The 13,192-nt window shown below is 47.0% G+C and overlaps 1 protein-coding gene across 1 annotated transcript in view; it reads left to right on the top strand.

The window, feature by feature from the left end:
• dnah9 (dynein, axonemal, heavy chain 9) overlaps nt 1-13,192 on the top strand; it is a 138,134-nt gene that overhangs the window by 61,202 nt on the left and 63,740 nt on the right. The window contains exons 48-54 of the mRNA XM_030098214.1: nt 3,104-3,265; nt 4,003-4,199; nt 7,820-7,982; nt 8,430-8,553; nt 11,277-11,419; nt 12,361-12,522; nt 12,602-12,835. Coding sequence (XP_029954074.1) covers nt 3,104-3,265; nt 4,003-4,199; nt 7,820-7,982; nt 8,430-8,553; nt 11,277-11,419; nt 12,361-12,522; nt 12,602-12,835 — 1,185 coding nt within the window. The remainder of the gene's footprint in view (nt 1-3,103; nt 3,266-4,002; nt 4,200-7,819; nt 7,983-8,429; nt 8,554-11,276; nt 11,420-12,360; nt 12,523-12,601; nt 12,836-13,192) is intronic.

The raw sequence follows: 13,192 nt of genomic DNA, 5'->3' as shown, positions 1-13,192 counted from the left end.
GGGGACTTGAAATGTCTGAGCTAATCTGTTGTTCTACAGACAAAGTCAGTGTTGGGTTTTACAAGATAACAGATGTTGATTCAATAAATGATTTTAGTCTCATTTATTCTAAATTATTATTCCTTTATCTTGATTACATTTTTAACACATGCTTATCTTGACCAGAAGATCAAACTTATTATTTCTAACATCATTAACCTTCAGTTTACAGGCCAGCTTTGGGAATCCTGGAGTGCCGATGTGAAACTTAACAGCAATCGGCATTCTTAGTCATAATTTTGCCATGATAACTGTCAGTTGATATGAAGTTAATGATAAGCATTTCACTCAGAGGATTAAACCTCCTGACTTCAGTTATGAAGGTTGATCTTTGATCTTTGGTTGATTTTTCCTCTGGAAGACTGAACTTTCTACTTCGGAATTCAATCTGAACATGAAAAGTCTTCAGGAAACTAATCTGAGCAGCATGATTGTCAAATATTGTAGCAGCCCATCGTTGTTGAGACAAAAATGTATTAAATTCAGTGAAATTGCTTCATTATTCCACTTTTTCCTTCATGATTCGTGATTTGAGATCTGAGTTATCTGAGGGTTAGCCTTCATATAAACCAATTCTCTGAAAAGATTTAGAATTTTATTGCACTCCACAGTTATGAAACCTTAAGTTTGTCTAATATAGTGTTTATGCCTCACTTGATAACTTTGGATTGTTGTGGAATTCAGTAGAAATTAGTGGATTATCTGTAAGGGTTTTTTTTTTTTTTTTTGGGTTGCTGTCAGAGCGAGAGGATGTTTGCCTCCGTTGTTCTTTGACAGTCCTCTGTCACACTCCTGTAAGCCTCGGTTGATCATTACGCCCCGCGGATGTTAAATTAGACGGGCGATAAGTGAAGTACAGAAGCCGAATTCCACTAATGGGGAAAGACAAACAGTTTGGAGTCCGACTGGGAGCGTTGTCAGGGAGCCTCGTTTTCCAACGTCGGTTCTCCGCCGTGACCAGCGGGCATGTCCGCCGGCCTGTCTCCTCCACGTCAGCCTAAATGAGCTCCTGGAAGCCGGAGAGGCGAGGGAGGGAGGAGACGGCGGTGGGCGGAAGATGGTCAGATTGAAAGGGGAGGACAGAGCCTTGAAGGGGAGGAAAGGAAAAAGGGGGGGGAGCGGCTGAAGCCGAACTGTACTGACTGCACAATATGTCGGCATGATGTTGAGTGGATAGTCAGCTGGGTACATTTGTTAGCAGGGGGAAAGCACTGTTTGGGGCTCAGAGCAGCTGTCAGACGGCGAGGAAAGCGTTGCCGGCTGCAGACAGACAGATACATGCTGACACCCAGAAACTCTCTAATCCCTCTCCTCCGAGTCGAACAAAGCAATGAAAGATCAGGGACAGGGAGAGGATGAGGTAGCCTGCCAAAGTCAGCCAGATAAGAAGGCAAAAAACAAACTTCTGGCTCCTTTCAGTTTGTCAGCGCGCGGAGGCAAATTGCGAAGATTCCCGTCATGTAGCGTCGAACCGCCATATGGCGTTTTGTTTTCTTTGGGCTCGCCCGCACGCGGTAAACGCACGGCGACGTGACTGACGCCATTAAGCAACGAAATGAAGTGGAGAAAGCCGAGATCTGCTTTAAGTCGAAGGATTAAGCCGCGATAAATCTGGCTGGGTTTGGAATCGCCGTCCACGCAGATAAGGGAAACGCACGCGGCACACCTCCCGTCTGCTCCATTACACAGTGGATTTAGCAGCCAATTGTCACATTCAGCGGATTCAGATACGGCGGCAGATCGGATTCAGCCGGCTTTGCCCCCCGGAGATGATTCTGTTGATTAGAATAAGTTGTGGGGCTGGAAACACTCAGCATCTGCCTGCCTCTGCCTCTGCCTCAGCCGCCGCCGCCTCCCGGGCGACGGCGCGCGGAGAGGGAACGAACGGCGCCCGGGCGCCTCTCCATCTCCTCTCCTCATCCGACATGGCACCTGTTATTCGCCGCCGCCGGTTTCCGGCTGGCTGCATCACGAATGTCCCTCGTGGGAAAGCCGCCACGTCACAGCGGCCTCCTCCAGAGATGCAATAATCATCAATCATGCCCTAAACGCACCATCTCCTCAATGTCTGCTTTTTTTCCCCTTCCCTTTTAATTATGAGGAGAAGAAAGAACAAAAACAACACATCTGTTTCTGCCATGCCAGCCATTGGTCTATATTGAAATAGATATCAGTCTGTTGGAAGGATTCGCATGAAAATGTTCTTCTTCCCCAGAGGAGGAATTTATAATGCTATCTGAGGCAGCCGTTGGCAAAAGTCACCACAGAATTTGCGAGAAGCATTAAATATTTTGGAAGTTTTGAGACCCTGTTTGCACAATGTCTTCAAATAAGAAACGCAAAACTTTTGAAGACTTTGGAGGTTCTGTCACTGAAAATGTAAGTTTTTGAAAACTGCTCCCAAAGTGAAGCTTCCTGAAAATGAAGACTCCATCTGTCCCTGAACAGAAAACACAACTTAGTGAAATGCTCTGACTTGTTTTCCATGTAGATGGTGCAAAAACACAACTTTTCATTTGGAATGCGATTTACGATATTTGGAACTGACTGTATTTCGCACCAAAATGGTTCAAAAAGGTGAAAATATTATTGTATTTGAGGTATTTACATTGAAACAAAAGGAAATTGTACTCACTACTGGTAATGTTTATAATGTATTGTTTCGTGCGTGTGTGTCAGCTTCATTCACGTTCCTCAGAGGAGGCACTGTAGCGTCTGAATTCCTCATTCTAACACGTTGGAAGATGAAAACGGTGTCGGGCGGACCTCTGTGTTCGGCTGATTGTCTGCTGGAAGAGAATCGGCACCATTAGAAGTGTGACTTCTCATAACGCCACCTGCCCACAGAACTTCTCCGACGCGAGGCGGCGAGATGAAAGAAAAGCGCCGCCATTATCCCCCAACTTTCTCCGGCACACCCACTCACAGCTCGGCCCACTCGATATCCATCGATCCCTCCCCGCGGTGGCCGGGCTCGCATTTCCCTCCTTGTTGTGGCCGTTAAACGGACCAAATGAGACTTTCTAAACCTCCTCTCTCTCTCTCTCTCTCTGTCTCCGCCTAGGGCATCCTCTTCTGTACCGCCGAGTGTCTGAAGGCCCCTCAGGACCTGCTGAAAATCTACCTGCACGAGTCCAGCCGGGTCTACAGAGACAAGCTGGTGGAGGAGCCGGACTTCCAGCTCTTTGACAAGCTGCAGGCGGACGCGGCGAGAAAGTTGTACGAGGTGAGAGTTTTTCCTTCTTTTACAAAGTTCAGCCCGAAGAGAGAAGAGAGTCATTAGAGCGCCTGTTCTGGATCCGGACGTCGGGAGCCGACACGGCGAGGAGGAAGGCGGGGGGGGGGGGGGGTAAGGGAAAGGCTGCTCGGGGAGAATATTAAGGGGCTTGGCGGCGGCGGTGGGGGCGCCGCTGTCAGCCGGGCAAATTGGAAAACATTCTTAATGGTTTTTCTGTCCGCCGCTCCCGCCATGCCGCGTCGAAGACCCCGACAAGTGTGAACCCACCCCGCAGAAACACATCCCCTCCTCCCCTTCGTGTAAACCGGTGGCCGTTTGCCACAGAGCAGCGCGCCGCGTCGTCCCCCACCTGTTCACATCCTTCCTCTTGGTTTTTCTTTTTCACATGCAAACAAGATTCAAGAGTTTCTTTTTTTTTTTTTTTAACTTGAATATGTAAAAAAAAAAAGAATATTCTCATTCATCACACCTGGTAGGGTTTTTAGAAGAAACACACACTCTCACACACACACACACACAGCATCTCTCCAGTGAAAGATTCGGGGCCCGACAGTTTCCAGGGTGAAAATGAAGTAGGTCACCCCTCTGCGCAGCTGTGATATTCAGCTGTGTCCCTGTCCACACTGTTTAAGCTTAACAGTAATGTTATGCTGACAAGGAGCAGAGTGTGTGTGTGTGTGTGTGTGTTTACCTCTGCATCATTCCGTATGTCTTCCCCCCCGGAGGATGTGGACGAGACTCTGCAGCAGGCCGGCCAGATGAACCTGTACTGCCACTTCGCCCGCGGGCTCGGGGAGGCCAGGTACATGCCGGCCGAGTCCTGGAGCGGCCTCAGCGCCGCCCTGCTGGAGGCGCTAGACGCCTACAACGAGGTCAACGCCACGCTCAACCTGGTGCTGTTCGAGGACGCCATGGCTCACGTGTGAGTGGCGCGAAAACGCCGAGCGGCGGCGGATGAAGCGATTCCGGTTATTGTCTGTCAGGGAAATCAGCTTCCAAGGTATTTTCGGATTAACGCTTCCATTTTGGAGACTGTCAAAAGCAGAGACAGGCAAATCTGTTAGAATAAGGAAAAAAAAAAAATCAAAATCAGGATATATCATGACAGCCGAGCAGGAAAAGGAGAGAAGTTCAGCCTGAACGTGTCGTGTCAGACGTGGTTTTAGGAAACGTCGATCACCTTTTTGGTAAAAAAGTGTCAAAGTTGTGGAAAAAGTTTTTCCTTCTGATCGAATGAAACTATTCACACAGACAAAAAGACGCTTTAAACATTCATAATAATGAGAACACAGACGTTCGTGTGGACATACGACAAAGTTGGATTGTTATTCCAGGTGACTCTTAACTCTAAATTTGCCAACTTCCAGGAGAATATGGACTCGGGGAGTAAACGTCGTTATTGTCCTCCTACCTGTACATGTGCAAGCAGCAGCATTTCACAAAAGTTGCGCTTTTCCCTCGAGCGTTTTCCAAAAAATCCAGGATTTTCTTCCACAAACTCTCTGATAGGATGTGTCCTTCCTAAATCCAGTCCGACGCTCAGCGTGCCAGACAGAAATGATGCGACATTACATCAGCTCCAACACGGAACGGTGGCGGCCGTCGGAAATGTGGCAGAAATCAGCTCAGCACAGAAAACACCTGTCAAAGGTCTCCTTTGATCAAAACCGCACACATCAGATGAAACAATGAAATAAAGACGATCATTTCCAGCTCAACAACAGCAGCTACTTATGTAGAGAGTAGTTCAAAACCGTCTCTTTGTAAAAGACATCAGATATTTGTGATGAATCAAGTCCAGAATGAAAACACTAACATCCTGTTTGGGTTGTTATATTACAAAGATAATGCGTTTAGAAAGCCAGACGCTTGTTTCCAGTGAAGGACGGGGATGGAAAAACCTTTCGCAGGTAAAAATCAAAGCCTCCGTTGAAAGCAGCCAGTCTTCATTCTTCTTTTTTCATTCTCCCTCGCCCGGCAGCGGCTGATAATATCTCCCCGTTTTGTGATTCCGCCAAATGAATGTAGTAAAAACAGCTCCGAGTTGTGGTTTGAAAAGGTCAGTCCTTTTCCCCATTTAATTCTCATCGCCCATTATGATTCAGCAGGAGTGTTTTCCGAAATGTTGGCGCGTGAAGAAAAGCGTCCAGACGGATACAGGAAGCAGGTTCTTTTGTAAAGGTGACTCATGAAAATAGAGACGTAGAAAGTTTCCTTTCTTTCTTTGTTTTGTTGCAGAAGTCGAAGTGACTTTACGTCTGTTTGCCTGACTTCTGCATAAAGGAGTGAAAAATCCCATAAACTAGTTCTCTGCCGTCAGAACGGAAACATCTTAAATCTCTTGATCTTTTCAGTAATAAATTCGGAATTGTCGAGATTAGAGCAGGGTTGTCAAACATAAAGCCTGTGGACCAAAATTGGCTCTCAAGAGGCTGCATTCCGGTCTGCTAAACTACTAAGCAAATGATAAACATCAGAAAACAGTCATATTTTAACACATTTCTTTAGAGTATGTGGAAATATGGACATTTTCATCAACAAAGAAAAGCTGTAAAATTTATATTTAAAGATTGTAGATAGAGCAGGAAAAAAAATCCTTTGACAGCAGAAATTCTGAGGATCTGATGATAAACCTCCGCGTGATCAGCAGCTGAAGGAAGGACCTTTTTAGCAGTTATTATTAAATCCTGCTCTTTAAATATTTGACGACGGCGTTCAATAAAGACGCGATTTATTCTTCGTGCGGAATCAGGTGAGGCACATTGTGGGTTAGCACAACGGCGATTTAACTTCACATCAAATTTAATGAACAGCAGTAGCAGAAAATGACATTTCAAAGGCTTCAACGTCAGGAGAAGCCGGGCGTCTCCGTCAAAGCACAGAAGTGTGTTTCTGCACCAAATATTTTCATAATTGATTTAGCATTTCTTTTGAACTATATAAATTGGTACATTGGTACTCAAGAATGAAAGCAAATGGTTTAAGAGAGAAAAAAAGAAGAAGAAATCGGCACTTCCCAAAGACTGAAACGTCTTGTTTTGTCCGCACTTTAAATTCAGACGTTCGGTTTATTCATGAAGGACTTCACCAACCTGAAAACGCTCACATTTTCCAAGCTGGAATGAGAACATTTTAGCATTAAAAACCACTCACGATGAATAATTGATCATCAAAGTAGTAGCATGTAAATTCCAAACTTTAGCCCCGTGGGAAATTGAGTTTGCATGCTATCAGTGAAAGCAGCTGAACAAACATTTGCAGAGTGCGAGAGCATCCGATGTGACAGCTGGCCTGCAAGTTTGAGGAACTGTTGAAGTAAGAGGGAGGGAAAATGTTTGAACCAGATGAGAACGCTCCGAGCGACAGACCCGACAGAGTCGAGGCAAACAAGATGAAAAACATTTGTAGGGAACAAGATGAAGTGGACGTGATAAAAGTGGCCGAATATCAGCGACGGAGATGAATGAAGTGAAAGTGAAGGCGAATCAAAGGAGACGTGCAGAATTTGAACATTGTGTTTTCGATTGGAGCAAATGAAAAGAGAACAGTTAAGAGGGTCGGAATGGGAGAGATTTGAGATTTTTTTTTGAACTGAATGGGTTGAAGTGGAGGAGACGCAAAAAAAGCAAGAAAGTTGAACACCATCGAGGCAAATGGGAGGAAAATAAAAGTGAGCAAAGTAGAAGAGGGATGAGAAGAAAGTGGAAAAACAACCGAGTTAGTGCAATGAAAACAGTCAATTGGAAAGTGATGGATGTGTTAAGGTTAATAATAGCCAAAGATAAAGCAAACAAAATGAAAATGGTCGAAGGAAAACGGTCAAGGTCAACGAGATAAAAGACCTTCAGCGGCAAAGAAAACAAGTGAGAAAATGTAATTCAGGTGGCTGGAATGAAAATATCACGAAATCCAAGAAAATGGCGACGAGAAATGAGACAGAAGTGACCGAGATAAACGTTACAAGCATTGAGAATGAGGTTCTGACACAAACAAGTTCATTCCCACTCTGAAAAATTGATAGACCAAAAAACAGAGGTGGAACATACGACAGTGTCGATTCTCGGAGACGGAGATCTGTGAAGGGAAGCTCTCTCCGAGTCGACATGTGACCAGCTCGATCCTCGGCCCGGATGTTCGGAGCCGCTCTTGAAGCGACTCGGGCTTCTGATTCGTGATCTGCGAGTCGCTGCGTCACTGGAGGAACCGAGAAAAAGAAGGAAACACAAAAAAAAAAAAACCATGTGAGGTTTGTCACCGTGCGCACGAAGCCACTGCAGTTCAACTCCTGGAGGTGCTTTAGTGTGTGGCTGATACCACTCTGGTTTTAAAGGCTCTGTGTGTGTGTGTATGTGTGTGTGTGTTTGGTCACAGGCGGCTTGAAGCAGCCACAGGGAAAAAAAGACAGAACCAACCTGTGTTTGTCTTTTTTCCTCCGTGACTCAGAGACTGTCTGCATCCAACGTTTTTTTTTTTTTTTTTTTTTTCCCACGTCCCCTCTCATCCCCCCCCCCGACCTGTCTGCTCCGTCTCCCCCGCACGTAGCTGCCGCGTCAACCGGATCCTGGAGTCTCCGCGGGGCAACGCGCTGCTGGTGGGCGTGGGCGGCAGCGGCAAGCAGAGCCTCACCCGGCTGGCCGCCTTCATCTCCAACCTGGAGGTGTTCCAGATCACCCTGAGGAAGGGCTACGGCGTCGCCGACCTCAAGGTTCGAGGAGGATACCCACAAACGGAGGCCGCTCCCTCTCACATTAATGCGCTTGCCAAGATAAGCTCTATTATTAATAGCATCGAAATGGGCAGTCGAAAAGATAAACATGATTAAAAGTCTGTTTTCTAAGTATGCACTCCAGACTATCTTCTGTGTGTGTGTGTGTGTAAACACAGCATATTAAGGAAGATAGAGTGAGAGCTGCACTTCTATATTTATGTTTTGAATATACACTTTTAACCTGTTTTAACTGTTGACCTCGCTTTGAAGCACGGCGGAGTCTGAACGCCGACAGAAAGCAGCGAACATAATCCCACACAGCATCCCTCACAGGTCTGAGCCGTGCAGGGAAAAATCCCACGTCTCAGCCCAATCTCTTTATGTGTGTCTGTCTCCGTCTCCCTCTTCCCCCCACCCACCCCCCCACCCCCCGCCGTCACCCAGAGTGACCTGGCGTCCCTCTACATGAAAGCCGGAGTGAAGAACATCGGCACGGTGCTCCTGATGACGGACGCCCAGGTGGCGGATGAGAAATTCCTGGTCCTGGTCAACGATCTGCTGGCGTCGGGTAACTGCAGACGCCGCCTTTTTCTTTTTCTTTTTCTTTTTTTTTTTTTTTGAGAGGGAGGGAAATGTTTTGGCTGCGCGGCGGCGACAAATCAGCGCCGGTTGCCACTTGGACATCGTTACTCATCAGCCACGGCACATCAGCGAGCGGCCCAGACTCACGTTCAGATTTACGCTTGACATTTCAAACTCGTAACACAATGAATGGGAACCCGGTCCTGGAAATGGGACATGACGGCTGAGAAATCTGCATGTGGGCTGCGTAATTCAGCATTTCTCCTGGAAGATGTTGGACCGCTGTGTCACCTCAGAGCATATTATAATGAGATAAGTCTCTTCAATATTACGCAGCATTTACATATAGAGACATTTCTTTTTCCTGAATGATAAAACGCCTGAGTTGAGAGTCAAAGACATTTTAGTTCAGGGGCCACATACAGCTCAATTTCATTTACAGCGGTAAAATAGTCCCATAATACACTTTAGATTTAAAATTTAAAGATTTTCTTTGTTGTGGTTCAGAGTGTACAAGATGAAAATGTCCATGTTTTCACAGAATCAAACCGTTATGACTGAAAATAAGCAGGATCTCAACATAAGGCTGATTTTCAGTGAACCAAAATGTAGTCACATGTCCGCAAAACTTCTCCTACAGCTGTTGCATTATGGGTGTTTTTAGGGGGGCGTATTTGAGCCAGTTTTTGGCCCGTGGGCTTTACGTTTGACACCTCTGACCAAAGTGTTTCTGAAAATGAAAATAAATAGTTCATTTTCCACTCCTTTTTATACCCCTATGTCCACAGACGCCCTTGATTGTTATTGTGCAGAAGTGCGGTTCGTGTTCTTGAAAACTTGGACCGCTCCCTTTAAAGTTAATTTATTTTCACGGTCGGGTTTGTATGCACAGAAATCTGCATTGATTCATCGTATTTCTGTTCATGTCCTGGAAGCTTATAGAACTGGACCGAATATTTGAAAGAGCAGCTGTGACTCCACAAGGTCTAAATCAGTCTCTTTCCACTTTATAGCTGTTTTCATCAAAACGTAGAGCAGAAATGAGTGTTTGAGGGTCTTCAGGTTTGTCAGTTTTCAGACTTAATTATGTTATTAAAGCAGTTTTTTTCCCTACAATTTGTCATTAAATATTAGTTTTTTATGTCAACGCACAATATTGACTGTAGTGATAAAAGTTGGACAGCGTTTTCCCGTGAAGCGTCCTCGTATCTCGATGCATCGCGGAGCTGCTTCGGAAAGCGTGCGGTTTGTTTACTGGCCTCTGGTAACAGTGAATATATCAAAAGCATCAGTGAAACCTGGAGATTACCAGGACGGTTCAGAGATAAATATGTTCTCCAGTGTCAGCCGAGCGAGCTTCTGTTAAAGCTCCCGAGGCTCTCATCAGATCAGCAGGTCCACGGCGCGCTACCCATCAGTACAAAGGAAGTGTCGGAGGAGGAAAGTATGGATTGTTTTCTGAAGTTTAAAGCGCAGCAGCGAGTCCTGACCTGAAGAGCTGAAATCACCGATGCAAAAAGTAAAAAGAGCCGGAGTGCATCGGGTGGAAGAAGCTGGGAGAAGCAGGAGGATCAAACTTTTTCTTTAGTTATGGTGACGTTACTCTCTCTCAGATATACACCGATCTGACTGCAATGAAATTAACTTCCCAGTGAATGAATAAATGGATGAGAAACAGCATTTTTTTGGTTCGTTTTCTTGACAGTGATACTTGGGGTCACTGGAAACAGAATTTGAAGAACATGCTGCGACTTCGTCGCCGTGGAAACGGGGAAAATGCAACTTTTTTGAAACACTTCTGACTTTTGGAAGTTGACTTATTTTCCTTCTGCGTTTATTTCTGGAGGTGTCCAAACTGTAAAGTCGTGAAGTGACACTGCCGTGACCTTTCCGCCGCGGCGCCTGACGTTAACGCGTCACTCGTCGCTGGAGTTGAAACATCGAGCCGACGTCTCGCCTCTCGCCAGCTCTCTGCCGCTTCCTGCTCGTGGTCTTATTCCTCTCGGGGGGGGGGGGGGCAGATAAACGAACGGGGACCGCCCGAGGCGTTATTAAATTGTTCTTTGGTTGCCTTTACTGGCTTATCTGTTTTAGAAGGTAATTAGCAGCACAGGAAAAAAAAAAATGGAAAAGTGCCCAGAAAAGCACATTAAACCGAGGTGAGACGTTCCAATTATAAGAAGAGTGGCAGCACAGAAAGTTTCAAGCTGGATTTATATGAGCAGCCAGTGCTCATAAACAGTCCCTCACAATCTGAATCCCTCAAGTTTCTGCTCTCATTTGTTCAGTTTGCAAGTTTGGAAAAGAGTGTAAAGTGTTTCAGCTACAGGACGCTTCATAGATTCTGGGATCTGGTCATTCATTTAACTTCTTTAATTCCATGTGTAACGCAGTAGGGAAACTTTTTTTTTTCCGTTTTATTACCTGAAGACGACTTCAAATTCATTTCAGAGCTTGATTTTTAATTATTGGCTAAACAGAAAGTTTTTATATTATCTGCACTAATTCAAGATTTATTTGTTTATGACAACATTAAATCAGTCTTTTTAGGTGAACGTTAGATGTTTGAGCAGCCTCCATTCACACACCTGGACGTGAAGATAAGAAACCTCTCCAGTTTCCGCATTAGTTAAACTCAGTAGCTGTGAAGAAGAAGAGAGCCGGTGTGTGCGCTGCAGCCTGACATCCTCCATCTGATCGATCTTCCAGGAGAGATTCCTGACTTGTTCCCGGACGACGAGGTGGAGAACATCATCGGCAGCGTGAGGCCGGAGGTCCGCGGGTCGGGAGTGATGGATACCAGAGAAAACTGCTGGAAGTTCTTCATCGACCGCGTTCGCCGACAGCTCAAGGTGAGCCGGACGAGCGGAAAGCAGAGAGCTCCCCACCCTAAAAAAAAAAAAAAAAGAAAGACAAGTTTGCGTCTCTCTCTAGGAAGTTTTCCATTAATCTTCCCCCTCCATGTTTGATCCCCCATCATCTCTTAATATAACACATGCATGCAGCCTCACACTCTCATTTAGCAGCAGGAACTAAAAAGAGGAGAACCCCCCCCCCCCCCCAACTCGGATAAACATCTGGCTTTACGATGAAGCCGCTCCCCAGACAATTTGCTTCCTCGACACTTTGGCTCGGAGGCGGCGGTCGACGTTATAAATCACCGACGTGAGCTCAAAAGCCGGCGTTCAGATCGCAGATAATTTCACCGCCGCCGCCGTCTCCACCGGGAGCGGGGGAAGCAGAACTCAGTCCCACCGTGGCGACGGAGCCGATTCCTTCACCTCAGAGTCCACCGATCTCATTCAGAAAGTTTGCTGAACGTAAGAGCGCCACGTCCAACGCCGGTTTATCCAGTCTGCTAACATTTAAAGACAAAATTCACTTTAAAGCAACTTTTATCCAAGCAGATTTTCTAGCCTTTATTCTGCCCTCATGAGACAGAATGATTCAATCTAAAGGAGGAAATAATCCATAGTTTTGACGTCCAGCTCATTAAAACGAGCTCTGAGTGTGTCGGTAACACACACGCCTGTTTGGGTTGTCATGGGCAGAGCCTCTCCTCCCGGTGTTTGCTCCTTGGCGCCGAGCATCTGGCGGAGCTCCTCCGCGCGCCAGCTGTTCGTCTCCGGCAGCGAGCGCTCGCCCGGAGGCTGTGTTTGCTTAACGACGCGGCGGCGGATAATTAATCCGCGCTCCTCCCGCGTTTCGCGTCTCTTGACCGCGGAGGAGTCGCTGAACGGGCGGCGGGGCGCCCCCCACCCCCCACCCCCCGGCCCCGCCCCTCTCGTCGCAGGTGGCCTTGTGCTTCTCCCCCGTCGGCAGCAAGCTGAGGGTCCGCGGCAGGAAGTTCCCCGCCGTGGTCAACTGCACCGCCATCGACTGGTTCCACGAGTGGCCGCAGGAGGCGCTGGAGTCGGTCAGCCTCCGCTTCCTGCAGGAGGTGGAGAACATCGAGGTGCGCGCCCCACACACACACGCACACACACACACACGCAGTCTGAAGATAGAATGTTGAGCTTCTCTTCTCCCCTCAGCCGCCGGTGAAGGAGTCGGTGAGCAAATTCATGGCCTACGTGCACGCCAGCGTCAACCACACGTCCCGGGAGTACCTGGCCGGCGAGCGGCGCTACAACTACACCACGCCCAAGTCCTTCCTGGAGCAGATCAAGCTGTACCGCGGCCTGCTGGGCCAGAAGAGCCGAGACCTGCGCAGCAAGATGGAGCGGCTGGAGAACGGCCTGCAGAAGCTGAGCAGCACCTCGGCTCAGGTACCGGCAGCTGATCCCAGATCAGCCTGGGAAGCGAGCGCGTCCGTCCGTGAGGGGGCGTATCTGTCATTTTAACAAACTCTAACAAGGTAATTAAACTTTTATTTGGTACGAGGAAGGAAAAAATTAAAACCCGCCCACATCAGACACACATTCGGATTCAAAGCTGAGTGTGTTTCTGCGTCTGGAGAAGCGCCTGCGGGGAGTCTTTAAGCGTTTTCTTTTTCTCTCCTACTAAACATCCACTGTTTCCACTTTGCTGAACAGCGTTATCACACCCAGCTGATTCCCCCTCCACATCCAGGAAAACTGGATTTCTTTCAAGAAAAACATGTTTACATCCAAAACTAATTAATA

The sequence above is a fragment of the Salarias fasciatus genome, chromosome 8 (genome assembly GCF_902148845.1).
Source record: "Salarias fasciatus chromosome 8, fSalaFa1.1, whole genome shotgun sequence".
Taxonomy (NCBI): domain Eukaryota; kingdom Metazoa; phylum Chordata; class Actinopteri; order Blenniiformes; family Blenniidae; genus Salarias; species Salarias fasciatus.
Note: the sequence above shows the minus strand (reverse complement) of the source record. Positions and strands in the feature narration are given on the sequence as shown.